This window comes from Megascapheus bottae, chromosome X, assembly GCF_031878675.1.
Source record: "Megascapheus bottae isolate mThoBot1 chromosome X, mThoBot2.hap1, whole genome shotgun sequence".
Classification (NCBI taxonomy): domain Eukaryota; kingdom Metazoa; phylum Chordata; class Mammalia; order Rodentia; family Geomyidae; genus Megascapheus; species Megascapheus bottae.
Genome location: NC_143547.1, coordinates 3,632,277 through 3,653,450, shown reverse-complemented (window position 1 = coordinate 3,653,450; position 21,174 = coordinate 3,632,277). Strand labels below are relative to the sequence as shown.

The window sequence follows — 21,174 nt, the reverse complement described above, 5'->3', positions numbered from 1 at the left end:
GAACCATATACAGTTGTATAAACTTCTTCCATAAATAGTGTAGTTGATATGGATCATTTCCTTGAAAACATAATGATGTTGTGGAATTTGTTTACAACAAAAACCATCTGTTTTCAAAGAAGGGTATCTCAGGCTCTGCCTCCACATGTCTCCTTTACCAGGAAGTTCCACTTTAGGCCAAATATCTTTCATTAATCAGCCATAGTTCTTTGTATCCAATCCCATCATGGCCTTTTGCTATGTAACAAACTACCGAAAGAATGCTTTAAAAGAATGGCCACTTATTTGTTTATAGAGGACAAATGGATCAGTGGGTCCATTTATGGATCAATATTTTGAACTAGGATCAACTGTGATGAGTCATGTTTGTGTCACAGGGTGGTGCTGGACTTATTTATGGTCAAATGGCAGTTGATGGTCTCAAAGGTTAGCTAGTTGTTACCATGGTGACTGAAAGCACTGGGTCATGTGTCTCCAATTTAACTGTCTAGCTTTGGCCTTGTTCATGGAATGGTAGTTAGTCATAGGATCTTAAAGACAGACAGAAGCCTTGCTCTGTTATGCAGTTTTCAACTCTCTTTTTAAAAATCAGTCTTCAAGTGTCCATGCCATATTTGCCACAGCCTATAGTCCACGCTAAGTCATATGGCGAAATTTGCAAGCAAAAATAAGAAAATATGATTATATAAAGATGTGCCAATAGGGAAGGAAATTAACAATCATTTTTTTGCCAGTCCTGGGCTTTAGCTCAGGGCCTGAGCACTATCCTTGGGCTTTCTCAAGGCCAGAGCTCTACCACTTGAGCCTCAGCAGCACTTCTGGCTTTTTTCTATGCATGTGGTACTGAGGAGTCAAACTAGTGCATGCTAGGCAAGCACTCTACCACTAGGCCAAACTCCCGGCACCTATCATAGTCATTTTTACCAAAAGAAGTTTCAGCTGTATGTCATGTGTAGAGGTCAGAATCTCCTTTTTATCCTGAGCATGTAACACAGTCCCTCACATTATGTTGCATATTCTACAATATTTTTCCTCATTGTGAAATATTTAGAAGACAAAAGCCATTAGCTTGTATGAGCCAGGGTTGCCAATTTTAAGAAAATGGATGAAGATTTCAAAAGTAATCCTGGACCTCAAATGCTACCCCTCACAAAAATGTATAAGCCTTACCAGGATTTGAGAAGAAGAAAAGCTTGAATGATTTCCACTGTCGACTTTCTTGAGAAACGTTCCAACATTCTCAAACTAGACTGCTAGCTATGCACCAGCTCTGTCCTAAGGGAATCCACACATGTTATCTCTGCATATTTCTATCACACACTTACTGCATCAATGACCCTTCAATTTGCTGTGGCTAGGGAAATGTCAGAGTGGAAAGCTCATAAAGTCTCCCTTCTATGTAGACATCTGGCTAAAGTAAGCAGGCCCACAGATCGAGTTACTGAAGTGGAGCGTTCTTTCTTTTTAATCTTTTATCCAAGAATTTCATAAGATTCTCATAATTTATCAAACCAAACTAGACACACACACACACACACACACACACACACACACACACACACACACCTGACTTAACAAAGTTACTGCAATTAGCTGAGGATGTATCTGACTCAAGCAGCAATTATCCATATGTTGTAGTGATAAAACAGACATCCAAACAATTTCATAATTTAACACTCCTGTGTTTAGCACTCTTAGTGCTTTAGCTTTTTCTCTCACTGCAGTTTCTAGTTAGAAGCCTTCCTGTGGGGAGTAAGGAGGGACTAGATATGGCAAGATTGCCATAGATTTTTGTTTTAAATTCCATGCCTGTCCTATGCTGGCAGCTGCTTGAAATGGTCCAGCTGGTCTTACTTGACCAGATGGCTGACAATGAAGGGGAAATTTCCTTATGCAGAAAATAGGGCACCATAGTTAATAATGGTTAAAGACAATGCCTCTCCATTTTTGCTCCAAGGAAATAGTTGTGGAGCTGTCAGAATCACCTGCAAACCTGCACACGCCTGCTGTCCCTTGCCAGTGCTTGTCCTACCGCTATCGTATCTGGACTCTGGTCACAAATGAGGATTCAAATGTAGCTCTCAATCATGAAGCTGCAATATCAAGTATGAAGTGAAGGAAAGTAATTATTTAACCTCGACTAGATATCAAGCCTGCCTAACGTGTCACTGTCTTCCATTCAGTTCATCCTGATATTTTCCTGTGGGTTGGAAAGGCAGCAATACATCTGCCTTTAGTGGGCCAATGGGGGCTTCATGCCCCAGATGTTTAGAACATTGCCAGAAGAACAACTTCTTGGAGGTGGGCACAGATTGATATTTAAAAGCCAATTATACAGCTTCAAATGAGAAAGTACCTATGGCATTTGATTTAGGATAGGGGCTGAACTTATGAAAGGAAAACAAAATGAAAATAAAAAGCTTTGGTTGGCAGGAAGTCATGAAACGATGTTGGATTCCATAAACACAAGGTTCTTACTGGAAATGTGTTTAAAATTGGGGAAACATGCTGGAAACCTGCCCAGATTGCCTTCTAAAAACCTTATGATGGAAATGTAGCCCAAACACTATTAGTAGAAGGTCCTCATTGCCTGGAATGACCTTTACTTCCTCCTCCTTCACCTACTTAATATGCTTCAGAGCTTCAGCTCAGGTTCCCTCCTTCAGGCCATTTTGCTAACACTGTTCTTGCTTCTTCCCTCTCTCTATCCTCCCTCCATCACTCCCTCCTTTTCTTAATAGACTAAACATTCTCTTTGCCATGTCCTTGTATTCCATATTGTTTAATAATCAACATTCCAAGTGCCTGTTTCTAGCCCACCAGATTACAAACCCCTGAGGGTAAGGACTGTGTTTCATTTACTGATTGATTCCCAGTGTGATGTATGGCACAGAGAAAATATTCAATAAGTTTTAATTGCAAAAGATGTATGGATGGATGAATCACAAATTAAATTATATTGGGAATACCATTTAACTGTAAGCATTTTCTATACTCTCCATTAATTCACTAACCAAATGTCTACAGACATACTATACATGAATCACATGTTGTGTATATAAGCAAGAGCAAAATCAATGAAGTTGTCTTCATAGGAATAAATGTCTAAAATTAAGAATGTTTATCCTGTGCACCGGTGGTTCACACCTGTAGTCCTAGCTAAGCAGGAGGCTGAGATCTGAGTATCATGATTGGATATCAGCCTAGGCAGAAGAGTATGTGAGATTCTTATCTCCAATTAAAAAACAACAAGGTGGAAGTGGGGGGTGTGGTTCAAGTGACAGAGTGCCAGCCTTGAGCAGAAAAAACAGATGAGAGGTCTAAGGCCCTGATTTCCAGCCCTGGTACTTGCACACACCAATCTCCAGAATAGCTGTGATTACATGCAGGAGCCACTGGTGCCTGGCTAGCATGCCTTATTTTCAAATTGCAGTGCACACATTTTTCTCTGTAAAAATGTGTGTTGCAATGGGCTCTGGAACAGCTCTACAAATAGCACAGTAGAATATCTGGTTGGGGATCAGAGTATTTATAAATTAAGAGTATTTGGTATGGATGTATATGTATAAGTAAGTCTGTGGTCAATTTGATATCTTTCCTGAGTCATTTTGTATCTCATTTTGGTTTCTCATCACCATCCATATGAGTCATATCTCCTCTCACTTACTTGAGAGCCAGCCATGTTTAGTAATAGCCTAGGAAATGTATACATAGGAGGAAAAAAACTTACTAGTGGAGAAAGGATAACCACCATGAGTTCAGAACTAAGTATTAAATGACTTGATTTATAATCTCTTTTGCTTTTTCTGAGCTCTTGATTACATCGGCATTAAAAGAACACTTATCAGTGACAACTTATGTAGAAATGGTTTTGACTGTTGATGCAGAATCATAATAGCTTCCTAGGACGAATAAGAAATCTATATAAATGCAAGCTCTCATTTGGAAAATAAATGACTTCTCATAGCAATGGGCAGTCGAAGGCTAACTCATATTTTTACATGATCTGTTCACAGTTTGTCACGAATACTTGAGATTCCTACTAAATTATAAAGTCTATGGTTGTGCATCCTCAGGTTTCATGAGCTGACATGCAGTGATGCAATAATGTAAACCTACAGAGAAATAAGCAAATGAACATGTCTGGGGTGGGGGCACTATACAGATTAGAGTTTCTATTAAGTCCATGGTCTGTGATTATGTAGCTGAAAAAAAAGGCTGCTAGTATTTCTGATATCTGTATTCCAGTAGACATATAACATGAGTGCATTATATTATTTGTTATTCCAGAAAAGACAAAAAGTATCAGAGAAGGCTCTATGTGTTCCTTTATGGGCAAACAAAGATAATATTTACCTTTGGAGAAATGGAATGTAATTAAGTTGTATTATTGTTTCCCCAGTACTTATTTAGTCCATTTATATTCTAGTCAGAGACCTCAATATTGTCATCTTATTTTCCAAACATAGGAGATAATGTAGAACATGATCTAATGCTCTTTGTCATGTCAGATGCAGCACACCTGAACATAAGCTCAAGCCAGCAAAGGCGAGGGATTACATCTCAATTATTTCCTGGAACTGGATTGTGGAGAGACTGTTCAACCAGTATGAGACAGAGTCCTACACTGAATACTAAACTGGAAAATCAAAACCAATGGCTCAATGCACTCTATGAAAGTGGAAAGCACAAAAACTACATTTATCATTACTTATCTAAGCAATATTTACAAATGAAGACAGCCTGCCTTTCGTAAGAACCGATCACATAGACTTGAAGGAATCATTAACCTGCAACCATTTCTGGTGTTATGTGGATCCCCTATGCTCCCCCTTTTTGGTTTACAATCTTGGAGAAATTTCATTAATCCTTCTATAAGTAGTTGTGTCAGTCAAAAATAACCAATCAATCACTAAAGGAATTAATGTTTAGCAAAAATCCATCTACCTGATTTTCTGCACCCTAATATTAGACATTAATGTCCTATTGGACTGTCCACTATCTTATTTCAAACTTAAATTATTGCAAGTTACTTCATTGGATATTTGTATTGAAATATTCTCATTAAGAAATGGTTAAAAATCCCACATAAGCTATATTTCTCTTACTACTCTAATTCCTACAAGTGTCATGACTCATAAACAAACATCTGAGATTAAAGAGTCATTCCAGTGTTTCTTCAGATCCCTAGGCTATATTCCTGGTTTTCTTCTCTTTTAATCTAGATTTCAATTTTCTCTAACCTATCTGATTTTGAAGATTTCTGTATACCCTCAGAGCCATAATGCTCTCAGATTCAGCTCTTCACTCTCTTACTGCATGTCCAATAGAGCCTGTATTCTGTCCTCACAGAATTCTCTACCCCACAAGAATGTTGATGAACCCCTGCAATCATTCATGGTCAAGCAAGGAGATTTTTTACCTTTGGCAGAGATGCCCTAGAACCAGAACTCTGGGTTGTCATCGTTAAGACTGTGGTGATGCCCAGTGCAACCCTGGCAGGAGCTGCATCCATATTTATCCAAAAGGAGACCCAGGACAAAATGACAATCAACAAGCTAGGGATGTACATCTGGATCAAATAATATCCCATCTGGCGTTCCAGGTGAAATTTGACCTCAATGCAGGTAAACTTTCCTAGAAGTAGGAAATAATCGTTGAAATTATAATTTGAATTCAATTCATCTTTCAATTTCACTAGCCTAATTTAACATTATTGTAAAATAGATTCATATGGAGTGACATAATCTATTCAATTATTTTTTAATTCAACAAATAATAGAGATACACCTGAAGAGTCCTTGGACGAACATTCCAAGTATTTAATGGGCCTTAAACTGCTCTGTTTTCAAAACAAGTACAAATAAACAAGATATCAGGAGGTATTCAAAATTATTTAATTGTGAAGGAAGTAAAAATGAAAGCAATATTTATAAATGATAGGAGTTTACAGGAATCAGGCTCTGTTCTGGGGTTGAGTAACCATACAAGTAAAAATGGCCAACAAAGAAGATTATTTGACTTACTCCACATAAATGGTAAGACATAAGGTGAATTCTTTCTGGTCAGGAGAATACTGATCTTGAAGTTAGATTTTAGTTATTTCATACTAAATATGTATTTACTGCTGCAACCAGTGTTCATGAGCTCGTCTGCTCAGCACAAGGCCCAACCAGTTACCTGGACAAGCCATTATGCCTTGATTGTCTCTTTCCATGATATCCATAGACCAAGACATTTGTAGGAAAATAAATCAACTTTACTGGGAAAATAAAAATCATCCACACAACAACAGATGTGCACTTGTTGCTACTGTCTCCAGTCCACGCAGCATATGTCTATCAGCAGTACTAATACCATATGACTTTAGGACCAGAAGAGTTTGTCTCCAGATGATGTTCATCCAAACTCCTATTATTTTTCAGGACTGTAGAGCAGAACCGCTCTATTTCTGGGGTTATAAACCCTCATTATTACTGCATTCTTCCACTAAGGCTGGGTGTGCCAATTGAGCTCAGGATCCAATATGAAGATTGGATGCCAGCAATGAGCAGGCTTTGTTTCCTGCACCCTTAATGAGGTCTCCTACACCTTTCCTTAGAATCAATTGACAGCAGATGTTTAGCAAGAGAATAACAAAAGATCACCACTTTTCTCCGTTTCTTTGTTTTGTAGAAATTAACTACTGTGCTCACTGATCTATTCCAGTAAGTATAGAAATTCTATCTGTCAGGGGGTTTTTGAGCTACATTTGCTTGGTGAATGTGCATCAGTTAAGATAAGAAGATATGTACTATGTACTCTAAGTAGCAAATGGAGCCCAGTTAGGTTAAGATGGGAACGCAAACTTACCTGTGTTATAGTGTTTTGTGCAATAGCCAAGTTCCTTCTCTTCTTTCAAGATAAACTGAGGCAGTGTCAGTCCCTCAGCAACTTGCACTGGGCCATCACTTAACCACTCAAATATCAGGTCATTCATTGTGTATCCAACTGGAGTAAGAAATAGTGACAAATGGAGTGTATATTTCAAAGGAACTTGGAAATATAGACATGTAAATAAACAAATAAGGACATCATCTAACAGAAACAGGTTCAATCATTTGCAAAGCATTCTTAATAACATAGCTGTAATCACCACAACAGCTACATGTCATTGGAGTCAAAGGAATTGAATATGGCAAGCTATTTCTGTGTAATGAAAGAATGGAGTCTATAAAGCCTCTTTTCTCTTGCCTCTTTACTGGCTATCTCTGAAAAACAAACAAACACAAAATTCCTTTGAAGACTGCCTTTATTTGAAAAACTTATGTCTGTGGCAGTCCAGTATAATGATCTAATTTATGGTGCCAGTCTTAGTAGTTCAAATGAAACCATTCTTTGTACTACTGAGAATGAATTTATTACAGGCCTGCTTAAAACATTGCAAATTTGGCCCTGTTTCTAGGGTCTACTAGCTTTACTTATAGAAAATGATGTGGATTACAGAAGTTTGTCATTTACTTTCAACAAGTGGGAAAGGTTACAGCCAAGTACTATAACCTGAGAGGATAGACAAAAAAAGAAGAATCATTCATGGTAATGTCTTGATAAATAAGTTCGCTTCTCAAAATCATTAATATGAGATGAAACAGATTCTCTGTTATGTAAGGCCATATCATTATATGACTTGAACTACCCAAAGTAAGATACTTAATGGTTTCATAAACCAAAGTTAGCTCTGTCACCAAGCTCCTGCTTAACTAGGTCATTATTTGTCATGCGTTTCTTCATCATTCTCCATTCCAGAAATGACAGCTGCTTTTTTTCACTCATTATTTTCCTGCCTTCATTTTTGTTTATGATATTTTAACTCTGAAAATGAGAGGGATGAGGACAAAGGAAGTGAGAAGTGGTTTGAACTGGCCAATAACCTCAGCATATTTATTAAGTTTATAGATTCTTGGTCTTGTTTACTGAAAGACTATGACTCACCCAAGCTACCCAGAAATCAATACCAAACTTAATTGGCATCTATTTTCCTCTTTCATTTAATCATCCTTCAAATTCAACCAAAAATAAGAACATAGAAAGCAAGGAATTGCAATGGATCCTGTATAATTGGTACTGGTGTTCCACGAAGAAAAAGGGCTCCCTTTCGTCCAATAAACTCTATGATTACATCCAGGTCACCTCCAACAAATACTTCTTTCTACTGAGCCTCGTGATGAGAATAGTCATTAGCCCCCTGAAGCCTTGGCATAGAGCAGACGGAAGTTAAATGGTGGCAAGGAAGAAACGTTGACGTAAAAAATAATGCCATTTCCCCTGGTTACACACAAAGTTAGTAGGAAATTCATTGCTGATTGATTACATTATTTCGAGATCCTGTAAGACCCACACATACTTACTAATTGGATTCTTAAGCCTTGGATGAGTCTCACTTGACAGTTATGGCTAATCTTTTACAGAGAAAATAAATGTGTTGGGTTGAAACAAGGGGAGAGTTTCAACTAGCAAAGAAGACATGAAGAAGAAATCCTTATGTTAAAAAAAGGGTTTTTCCTCAACTACTTTCTCAAGAGAAGGGGTAATAGGGAAAAAAAGGATATATAAGACCTATTATAATCAGAAATTCTCATTTCATCTCTGACAGTGTCTTAAAACAAAGATGTTTCTTTGTTTTGTTTATTTCTAGAGGAAGTTTCAAGGGACATCTACAATGATTTTAAATGATCAGAAAGAAAACCTGTCACCATTTCATTTTTTTCTTAAATTAAGATGTATCTTTTTACACTTATTATTTTCCTAAACCAAGAAGTTAAAAGTATTTTCATGCCCCTACCTCATTAAATTTCCTAACATCCCTTTAGGTCAATAATACTTATTAGTCTTTGCATTCTACAAGCAGAGAAACCGAAAGACCAAGTCAGAAGAAATCCCACCTGTCTTAACTGAAAATTCCATTACCTTGGAAGCAATCAGCAGCTAAGGGCAAATGTCAAAGATTTCGGTGGCACCTGAGCTAGGGCATAAAATGGACAACATAGATGGTATTTCTTCCTTCTTTCACTATTGCTTTATGTATTCATTGCTTATCTAAGGAAGATGCCAGTTTTTCAGTCTTATTCCATCGCAGTTCATGTTCTTCATTCTTTTTAATTATTTCTCATGGTCAAACCCAGGGCTTTCCCCAGGCTAGTCAAATTCTCTACCACAGATTTATATTCCTGGTCCTTAAGTCCCCTATTGTATCCTTGTCTGGCTGAGACCTCTATAACATGTACTCAAAAACACTGTCCCCTCCTGAAAGAATTCCCTCAGTAGTGATGGTATATGGAGGCAGTAGATGAAAGAAGCTCAATATTCTGATATAGAGTGATTTCATTATATAGGTTGAGTGACTAATAAGGCGACACTCTCATTTTAAAGAAAAGATTACTAAATGAGACCTGATTCTTTGAAGCAAGACAATTTATTTTTATGTTAAATTGAACTGTTGTCTATAGTATACAGATAATGAGCTGCTCCTATGAGAAACACACACACACACACACACACACACACACACACACACACACACACACCTGTCCTTTCATTAGGACCTTGAGCATTGCTAAGTAGGTAAAGAATGAGTCTTATGGGTTTTTCCTCCTTAATGATGCACTAAAAGAATCAGGTCATTGGATAAAACAAGGAAGCAATCAGTTCAACCAGTAGTGACTTACAGCTCTCCAGCTGCATTGTGCAAGTCTGGACATCCATTGGAAAGTTCTTCAAGTCCATAGGGCAGGATAAGGTCAAGGTGAGTCTTAGAAAGAAGAAAAAACACAAAACTTCGTTTTCAATTTGTGAGATCTAATACTTGAGAAACAAACAAAAACCCATTCAGTATTAAGCAAAATATATTGCTTTTCATACTGAAGTCTAAGTTTTACACACAGAACTACTTTGGTTTTTCATGAAAATTGTAGTCATAAGTAAAATTTAAAAATATTATAGTACTTTATTATGAGGCCTTATTCTCTGTTTCCCATCTTTTGATCCTTTCTTTTATCTCTCCCACCAATGGTACTGGTCTCAAGCTCAGTCACTAAGAAATGATGTAAGATGAACAGTGAGCTCTTACCCACACTGATGTCCAAAAGACATGGGATTTGTACTGTGCTAGAATTATGCTTTAGATCCATGGGCCTTGGTTCAAAGACAATAAATGTGATCATCATAATTGATTATGATGAGCTTTATTTCTTTTTGCATCAAATGGGGGAATTGCTAAATTAATATCACAGACTTTTCATTTACTGGTCTACCTGGATGGGTTAACAATACATTGTAGCATCTATTACAGAAAAATATAGAAAGTAGTTTTTAACCTACAAAACCCATCTAAGGATGGTGGTTTGGGGAATTTAAATCTGTCTGTACCCACTAAGAGCTTTCTTTTTGTCTTCCCCTAAACTTTCTGAGTTTCAATTAGCTTTTGATGAGCCTTACACCAGGATATTCATTAAGCTATTAACTTTCTCCCCACCATGTTCCTCTGTATTCTTCAAAGAAGTTCTTGCTCAGAAATGATTCCATACCTCCAGGATTCAATGAAGGATGTTAGGATTGAATTATGCAGATCAAGGTTCTCTTCCTGATCTTGCCAAAATCATCTCTGCAGCCTAAGCAAGATATTGACGCTAAACATTTTTTTCTTCATCAATCAAATGATGAAGAAAGATATATGTGCTCATTCCCATTTCACTCCACGTTCACTGTTTCTGATTCTGTTCTTGTCCCTCACACATGTTTTTGTGTTCAAACCTCTCTCTGACTGTGGCACTGTATACCAAACTCATCCTTGACATTCTGCTCATTCTCACTCTCCCCTGCTGGTTCCCTTCTCTTTACTTTATAAGGTTTTTTGCTATATTCACTCCACAAAAAACCCCAAGAAACTAAAATTTGTGGCACAAGGTTTAAAGGAAAGCAAGGCTTGAGATTTCAAGTTAGAGTAGATAAAAACTCTATGCTGACAATCTTCAAAGTCATAAAAATATAGCAATGGTTGAGAAATCCAAGATACAAAGCAGTGATGACAATTATGGGAAATTATGTTTTCAGTCTTGGAAATAAACACAGGACTATATTAAGAACACATTTCTGGTTGGTGAAATGATTCATGTTTTGGTTTTATTCTGTATTTATTCTGCATTTTTTGCTGTTGACAAGTATAAACTATGTGAAAATATCCAGAAAAAAACTATTCATCAATTTTCTCACCTTAGTGTAATTAAGTGTGCCTTTTCAAACAATAACTGAAAAATAAAATTATAAAATTTCATTTTATTCAGCATTTTATTATTATAGTAATCTTTTTCACATATTTTTATTGTAATTAATAGAAGGGTTACATTATATTCACCAGATAGAAGGTGCATTAATTCACATACATTGATAGCCTTTCTCATGTCATGGTCCCCATTTCTCCCCCCTTTGCCTCTTAAATATATATTACTTCACCCTCATTACTAATTTAATCAGCAATCTTTTTCTGGACTATTTTGAGAACCCAAACATGATTATTCCTTGAGAACAGTAGTGTTTTTATACATTTTAAAGGATTGGATTCAAACAGCATTTTAGACACAATATTTGTCAATTGTGGTTTCATTTATAGGTCTGATTAGAAATGTAAAAGCATCCAGTTATTTTCTCTGGGAAGTTTTCTCAACATGGTCTTTTATACTATTAATAGTTTTCACTCCTAATTTTTTTCGGAAAATGTAATTATGTTGAGATTAATATCATTAATTCTTAAAAAAGGAAAAAAATCTAGTTTAAAAGAAATTGTATACTGCCAGGTGTGATGGCTCACACCTGTAATCCTACCTAATCAGGAGGCTGAGATCTGAGGTTTGAGGTTCAAAGTCAGCCAGGACATTAAAGACTGTGAGACTTTTACCTCCAGTTAATCACTAGAAAACAGGAAATGGGGCTGTGGCTCAAGGGTAGGGCTGTAGCCTTGAGCTCAGGGACAGTGCCCAACCCCAGAGTTCAAACCCCATGACCTACAAAAGAATTGTATGCTTTACTGAATATGAAGAGCCTCAAAAATATCCATGGTCTTACAGTTGTTATTACTATAATGAAATTCGGTTTTTCTTTTCTGCTTCTTAAATAGGAAATATTATCATCATAAAAAAATGTGTTCCTCCATAACTTGGCTATTGCAAATCATGCTGCAAAAGGCTACAGAGCCTCAATTGGACACAAGGAAAATCTGTTCTTTGAGATACATTGCTCAGTATGGTAAATTTAATAAATAACATGTTGCACATTTCAAAATTGCTTAGAATAAATTTCAAATGTTCTTGCTACCAAAATAAATATTTGAGAGGATGAATAAATGTTTGCTTCATTTAATTATTTTAGTTGTATTCATAAATCATAATACCTGTTTGTGCTTTGTAAAATATACAACTTACCAATTTACAAAATAAGAACAAAATTATGCTTTTCCTATAAGACTGATCAAAATGTTGGTGGATACTTTAAGTGAATGAAGAAGTGACAATCTGGAAATGTCATCTGAATTTTGAAAGCTTTGCCTTTGAGAAATTCGAAGATAATAGTAGAAGGAATGAGTGTAGCTTACAAGAACATACAGCATGAACTTCAATTTGCTACTGGAAACAATCCAATTTTTGTATTCCTAATCATAGTTTTAACTGTATTTGATTATTTTATAAAATGAACTTTCCACTTTCATTCAAGGAGGACAGGGTTCATGGACAATTACTCCTACCTTTGTGGAAGATGTAACAATTCTATAGAGACCCAGAATTTGGGAGTGAAAATTATTTGCAGTATCAAAGACCACATTGAGAAAAATTTCCAACAAGCAGGAAACTCTTCCTGCATCTGGTCTCAGCTGGGAATGGAACAGCAGCTTTTTCAAGTTTTCTTTCTAGATGTTTTTTTTTTTTTAATTTGGAAATGGATATGTTCCAATAATAAAAAGGAAGTTAATCACTCTGCGATTTGTTAAATCATGTCATCAACTGAGTAACAAGAAAAGGTCATAAAGACCTACTTGAGGCTTTGAGGCCCAAAATGGATGGTTAGTTTGCCACAGAGCGGAAGGCCCCAAATCTACGTTGGTGCTAAATTCAAAGTTGGTCCCCAAGAAATAACTTGTCTCTTCTCTCACTTGATTCCAATAGAAGCAGTGGTCCTGATTTTTCTTGCTGCTTTGGAGATAATGGAGGACATGAATGGCAATGCTGCCTGGCTCATCAGCCCTTCTGTTCTTCTCTTCTGCCGAAAATCTATGTAGCTGGGTAGGATGCTCTGTGTTTACCAAACATTACAAAGCCATCATAGAAAATACCCATACGCATTGAGCAGTGCTAGCAGGGAAGGATGAAAATATAATATCTGTTCCCATCTGTGTGTGGTCCCTTCAGAAAATGTGCACACATATGGTTAGCCAATGTTAATTAAGTCCAAATATGGACTGGATTCCAGTTGGAGAGCAACTGATAAATCTGCATCTAAAACTTTTCCAAATGCTTTGCTATTTCCTCAATAAAAATGTTTTGGAGGTGTTGAATTAGAAAGGGACAAACTGAAGCGGGGGAAAAATGGCTCATATCACCAAATTAAACCATTAATGCTCACATTTCAGATACATTTTAAACTCCAAAGTTATTTCACACCTACTATTCAGGTTCACAGTGAAATATTTGTGAAGATGAAATGTTATCAGCCTTCACATGACAATAATGGCAATCATCACTCTATGTCTATTGTTACAGCTGTTTGACAATGGGAATGAAGTCAAGAAAGAAGTATTATTAACTCAATTTTCTCAACCTGTTGTTTGAAATTATCTTACTTTTGGCAAAAGGGCAAAGAGAACAAGTGCCAGCATTATTATGAACTACAAATGTAGTTTTGAGAGAATCTAAGTATCTGAGTTCCCATTGACAGCTAAGAGCATAATTGTGCATTACTTGGCTGGCATTTTGATAGATTATGACTTCTATTGTAGTGGGTGAGTGGAGCCCATGCAGTGCAGCTACCGAATAGAGAATATGTATAAGAGACAGGTAAGATAGAATGGAGAGAACTGTCTCCCTATTTCTTTCCTTTATCTTTTTTTATTCTTCTTTTTGCCATTCCAAGGGCTTGAACTCAGGACCAGACTACTACAATTAGATGCTTTTTGCACAAGGCTCGCTCTCTGCCACTTGAGCCTCAGCTCCACTTCCAGCTTTTTCTGTATTTGCAGAATCAAGGAATTAAACCCAGGCCTTTATGCTTGCTAGGTGAGCACACAGCCACTAGGCTAAGCTCCCAACCCACTTTCTTTTATCTTTAGCAAACTCAGAGGTGAGTAAGAAATTCAGTATTTAGTATGAATAAGGAACTGAAAAAAAACCTCTTCAGTTAGGAGAAAGGTTAAATAACTTCTTTTTTTATTTTTATTGTGATTAATAGAAGGGTTACATTATATTCACCAGATAGAAGGTGCATAACTTCACAAACATTGATACCCTTTCTTATGACATGGTCCCCATTTCCCTCCCACCCTCCCCCTGCTTATCTTGATTTCCCCCCTTCCCTATCCAATTTCAAGTAACCAATTAAGCACATATTAAATATACCAGATAACAAGGTGAAATATTGTAACAATATGAGAAAGGTTAAATAACTTCTTACCTTAAACTGTCATCTGTTTAACCCCCAGTATTCTGTCATATCTTCTGCCTCAGTTTTTGCTTTCTATCCTTTATCAACCTGATCAAATTTAGCAAAATATTCCTAGTAAAATGAAACAACTTTATGTTTCATACTCCTTTAAAATAACCATTCAGATATGAAATGGCTTTGCTCAGAGAGTGTGTCGTATGTATATAATTATATAAAGTACATATATAACTATATATGCCTTTTAATAACTTTCCAATGATAATTATTGTGCCTTCCATAGTGCAGATATTGGTGTGTAATTCTAAATGCAACAAGCAAGAAGAAACTAGAGAGACTACTAGGCTTTCAGATGGACAAAATTTTCCCATTTTTAAACTGGAGTGCCATTCTTTCAGGCCTCTGCTATGAGAATGAACCCAAGTAATTTGTGTGTCCCTTGAGAAACAAGGCAATATTATACCTGTTTATTTTGGGATTAATGCTATCCAGGGAGTCTTTGAAAAGTAACAGCATGTTCCAAAAAGAAGCCTAAGTCAACAGAAGTCAAGCAGCTCCACCAGAACCTCTGGGTTTCTTTTCCCCTTTGGCAAGAGGAAATTTAGATAATGAGTAGTAGTAGAGTAGTTCTTAATCTCTGCTGGAGCAAACCTAAATTGTGATTTACTTAGCCTACACATCTAGTCAATTGTTGCTCCAGTAAACTCTTTCTGTAGAATTGTTTAAACGTGTATCAATGTTAACATATTTAAAATAATATTTCCTAGTTATTCTTACTGATTGAATCACTGGGTCCAAATGATCTAGTTTGTGACTGAGAAATTTCTTAAGTGGAAGCTTATTACTGAGTATTTGTCATTGTGTAAACAACATGTTGAATGGTTACAAGCCCCTACTTAAACCACAGGGAGCCCAATCTTACATCTACCACTTTTAAATCAGGTACCTCTCCTAAAGAATTGGCTATTCAGTTTGGAAAACAAGAGTCCTAAGATTCACAAGTCATTCTCCTCTTGCTAGTTCAAGTTTTAATACATAGGAAGAACTAGTTTTGTTTGTCAGGAAGTACTTTTGTGATTTCAAAATAAGAGGGAGGTCATTTGGAGTTCCAGAATCATAGTGGGATAGAGCTCAGAGACCTATACTTTGGGTAGTCTTTTGGAATCTGTAGGTCTTTCAGACACACTTTCCAAAATAAACTGAGACAGAACGATGACCTGATGGGATGGGAGAGACTCATCTGTGATTCTAGAGGATTCAATAAATAATAGAAGGAAGTGCAGATCTCACATTGCCCTGAGATACCATCTCACTTTCATTACCTGAAGAACAAATTTTTGTGAATGTTAATGGAATGGAAAGATCATTCCAAAGGGAGGAAAATCTTAGCAATGCCTGTCAAGTCAAGTAAATGGACAAAAACAACTTCCATGCATGCAATTGAACAATTCCCCTGTCTCCTTCAAACAAAGATGGAGTCCTTGCTCTGTTACATTTCAAGCAACATTATTCTCCACAGCGTGCATTTATGAATCTTCGAGCTCCATCCACAAAGCTTTCCAGCACATTATGAGGATCTGTCATACACAAAACTTATCTATTGGATCTTAATGCTTCTATATTACTGAGCCCTAGTTTTACAGACCCTTCTCCAATATGACCCTCTTTTCAACACTGCCAAATCCATCAGTGTATGTGCATGCCACATACTTACTCCCCTCTAAGAAGAATGAAATCACTGTGGTTTCTATGGCATTTCCAGCACTTTCCTCAAAATTTCATGCTTAATTTTGATATGAACACTTATGGTGTAATTGTTAATTATACAGCCAATCGAGTCACAAAACATTAAGAAGATAACAATGCAATTTTCCTGGAGTATGAGTTGCAAAAATAAATATGGTCTAAATATGCCCAATGAGATCATGTATTTTCATAGCTGACTTACAGTGCAAAGTACAGAGGTTTCTGTATCTCATCCAAACTGAGATTAAGATAAAAGAACATCATTGTTGGTAACATGTAAGTAGATCTGTTCATATTGTTTTCAGTTCTGACATCTGAATAATGTTCTTTATCCCATTAAACATTATTCTATAACTAAAGTTAGAATATTTTGAAGTTCTTGCATCAAACTGTAGGATGAGTCAAATGTGGTAGGCCATGTGGGAGAAGTTGGCCTTTTATGTGTGTGGATAGAATTGGTCATTAGACAGGATTGTTTGGGGACACAGCTGGGTGTCTCTAGAAATCCACACTCCACCTACACTCAGTGTACCTATACACTGTCATTAAAGGACGAAGATATGTCAATCCCCATGGGTTCTCTGTTACAACTCAAACACTATTCAAAGACTGAATCATCAACTCTTGGAATGGTGAACTGAATCAAAAAGAATGAACAAGTATGTCACATCAGATGTCATAAAGAATAAGTTTTGGGTCAGATAAAGGTTACTGAGAAGGTGAGCAGATGCTTTGGAGATATGGAGTGCTTTAGCAGAGGAACACTCCTATAATTACATGTGGTTTGGGAGAGTCTGAGAAGTAACAAAATTCGAAGGAAAACAAGTCTCAGGAATGAAACATTGGTCATGTTTCTTGTCCCCTTTTTCCTTTCTTCTTCCTTACCATGTCCTATTATATTCTATCCTTTACACCAATCCATTATACTAAACTCAGCATATATTGTTTGGGCAATAACATGTACAGCACTCAAGCATCACCTTATTATTCTACTATGAATCTAGAAGTACTGAATAGTGTCTAGTTCTAGTTAACTACTCCCTCTTCTAGGCCTGTACTGTTTGGGAAACAGTTGTACAAAATGTTGGGAATTACGATCTTGCTTGTTCTAAAATTAGCTAGGAGTGCAGAAACATTTTTCCTGCCAAGGGCCATTTAGATATTTGTAACATCATTCATCGGCTTTACAAAACTATCAATATGGACAGAGGCTACAGGCAGCCAACAAGAAGCATAGATGTCTATCTTCTCATGCACTATATGATTTCACAGCTGTATGTGGCCCATGGGCCAGACATTTTCCACCCTTCAGTCCTTTTTAGGTTTGGTTAGGCCTTAAAATCTTTGGACTTTAATTTACATGCAAAGTTAACTCTACTGTTTACAGAAAGCTGATTGGAATATATTGTGAATCTGTGGAAATGTAACAATGGAATACCCCCCCCCCCGTATAACTAATGTAAGCTAATAAAAATGTAAGGAAAATAAGAACAAAAAATACTGCTAGGTAAATAAGTTACATTCCTGAAATTCAAACCTGCCAAGAGCTCGTGTTTCTCTAAAATAACATCTCCAGTTTTCCATCAACAAGGATTTTCTTTCTCATTTCAGAGAATCCCCATAGCCCACCATAGGATATTGCAGACTCTGTAATTATGCTGTACTTGGGAACCAGAGACACAAAAATACCTCTGGATCCAGATCTAGGAAGCATATACCCTTCTTGTACTAGAATGGAATGCCCTTCATAGATTGACAGAAAAGAACAGCAACCCGATTTTACAGCGAATAATGCCAGGTATTTACTAGAGCAAACACCACCCAAAGCCTGGAGGATTCAGTGAAGCAGCTGATACCCTGTGTTGCTTTTTATAACTCTCCTTCCCAGCACCATGCTCTACATATGTCCCATTTCATCAGGTCACATCAACTTAGGTCATGCCCAACACTGAATCTTACACTAAACAAAATGAATTACCATGCAGAATATTTTGTTTCCTGAAAAAAAATGGTATGGACATTGGGCAAAGTTTCCTAGTTCTTTGTGATAGCAGTGACTTTGCCACCTTTTTCCAATGAGCAGCCTCTTTGATTCCATAAGACAAAGGAGATGTAAGTCAACAGGAAATTATATAATTAATAAGTATAAGAATAAAATAAGCATCTAAGAACCAAGTTATATACAGAGTTGTTAAGGCAATGAATCCGCAAACTTGTAAAAAAATACATGCAATACTAACTGCCCATATTTTTGGAAGGGTAATAAAATTGGAACAATGAGGGTATTATATTAAGGGCTTTTAAAATAGCAATAGTACTAAATCTCTCTTCTATATGTTACATTGGAAGATGTCACAAATAGAATCCCAAGCATATCGGACTCAAAAAGCTCATTATTTAAAAAGAACATTGATTTAAAAATATAAATAGCATCCTGGGCACAGTGGCTCACACCTGTAATCCTAGCTACTCAGGAGGCTGAGTTCTGAGGATGAAGGTTCAAAGCCAGCCCGGTGCACAAAAGGACCTGAGACTCATCTCCAATTAACCGCTAGAAAACTGAAAGTGGTGCTGTGGTTCCAGGGGTAGGGCCGGTAGCCTTGAGCTGAAGAACTCAGGACAGCGCCCAGGCCAGTTCAAGCCCCATGACCCACCACTATATATATATATATACATATATATATATATATATATATATATCTCCATTCATGTACTCTGTATGAGAGACTGTGGCCAACCTGTGTGTTTGTGTGTGTGTGTGTGTGTGTGTGTGTGTGTGTGTGCGTGTGTGTATACACGCACACATGCGTGCACTCATGTACGTGCTTGTTTGTGCACAGTGATACTAGGGCTTAAACTCATGGCTTCTTTCACTAGCTTATTTTGCTCAAATCTAGCACTCTACCACTTGAGATACACCTACACTTCTGGATTTTTACTAGTTAATTGATGATAGCAGTCTTTTTTCCTTGGGCTGTCTTCAAACCAAGATCCTCAAATGTTAGCCTCCCGAATACCTTGGACTGTAGTAAGCATGCGCCATCCATGCCCAGCACCATCTACTTCATAAATGAAATTTGAAAAAAAATTATATTGTGCAAAGGCATTTCACTGTGATATTTATATGCATGCTTATGTACTTTGATAAGATGTATCACCTTTATTCATCTTCCTTGACCCCAATATCCATTTTTTGAATTACAGTTTAAGTGAAACAAGCCAAGCCCAATTGTTTGCATGTTGTCTCTGACTGCTTGTGAACTCAGCGACATAGGTCAGTAGTTGGACAGAGGCAATCTAGCCTGCAAAATTGAAACACTTATTATCTGGTCTTTAAAAGAAAATACTTGCTGACCTCTATATCTTTCATTTTCATAACAATACCCAGAAACCTGTAAAATGGTTTCCCGATTATAATTAAGGTAACTTAGTGCTAGAAGTCACATAACTTAATATATGCCAAAGCTTGCATTTGATTTTAAATCTGATTTCAAAACTCCATGTTCTTATGTTTTATTCATGCATGAAAATAACGAAAAATAAGTTGGTAAGAAATAAGAGCCTTTTATATTGAAATTGCTATTAGCAATCAGAAAAGGAGGATATTGTTTGAAGGCTGAGATGATAAAGGGTATGGAGAAAATATTTGAGTTAAAAATGAATTTTGTAATGTTCACATTGAATCTAAGGATCTTCTGGTGTTATTTACCCAATGCTAGCAAATGCCAAAGAAAGAAAATAAAGTGATAGAGATGTGAGAAAAACAAACAAATGAATTTAGTATATTTCTGTTCCAAGTTCAAGCCCAAGAAAAGTTAAAGACTGACATAGTGCCACATCAACAATCACCTCAAAATTATGGCAATGAAAATGTATACATTATGCCTAATGACAATTGAAATGGTAAACCTATTATTTCTTCATTGAAACAATCAAAATACATTTGCTTAGGTATTTACATAGTGCTAACAACTACTTGCAAACCTAGAAAACTACATTCTTTGGATGGGAGAATCACATTCTCCACCATGGGAACATTTGTGTTCTCTATTAACTATAAAATTCAAATGAAATATAAGAGACCACAGTTTCAAACATCCACATATATCCTGGCCTGGAAATTAAGAGCTCTAGTACAGAAGAGAAATGGAAATGAAACAAGGCACAACCACTAGAGGCTTACCTAATACTGTAGAGTACTTTGCCATTTTTTGAAATCCGCAGCAATTTGTTGTCAGTGGTGACATCATGGAAGTTGGCACCTTTCTCATTAGCAAAAAATAAATCTGGTTTCCAAATGGAGTCTAGCATAGATGGGTCCAAGTCCAGGGAATCATCTGGGTACTCACTGTATGCCAATCGTGAATCATTCCACTGTTGTCTCAGAAAAATGTTCACACGGTAGTCCTACAGAAATGTCATACACAAGAGCTACTTATTGCCCCCATTGACATAAGATGCAATTAAAATTGCTCTCTTAACCCATGCTATACAGATCTTGGTCAAAATAATCACTTTCATTGGGAGTGGGGTCAAAGAAACGAAATAATATTCAACCAAACCAGAACACAACTTGTATTCAGGATGAGTTTACATTGGGAAAGTATGAGGAGTATAGTAATCAATCTGTAATGGCAGATTGTCAAATAAACTTGATTCTTTTTTGTTTCAGTCGGGGGGTTTGAACTCTAGGCCTTGGCACTGTCTCGCTGTCCCTGAGCTCTTCAGCTCAAGGCTAGCACTCTACCA

At 36.7% G+C, this 21,174-nt stretch overlaps 1 protein-coding gene across 2 annotated transcripts in view; it reads right to left on the bottom strand.

Moving 5' to 3' along the window:
• Glra2 (glycine receptor alpha 2) overlaps window positions 1-21,174 on the bottom strand; it is a 118,256-nt gene that overhangs the window by 62,622 nt on the left and 34,460 nt on the right. For both annotated transcript variants that reach the window (XM_090326664.1, XM_090326665.1), the window contains exons 4-7: window positions 20,609-20,832; window positions 9,705-9,787; window positions 6,853-6,990; window positions 5,423-5,637 (exon numbers count right to left, since the gene is read on the bottom strand). In XM_090326664.1, coding sequence (XP_090182790.1) covers window positions 5,423-5,637; window positions 6,853-6,990; window positions 9,705-9,787; window positions 20,609-20,832 — 660 coding nt within the window. The remainder of the gene's footprint in view (window positions 1-5,422; window positions 5,638-6,852; window positions 6,991-9,704; window positions 9,788-20,608; window positions 20,833-21,174) is intronic.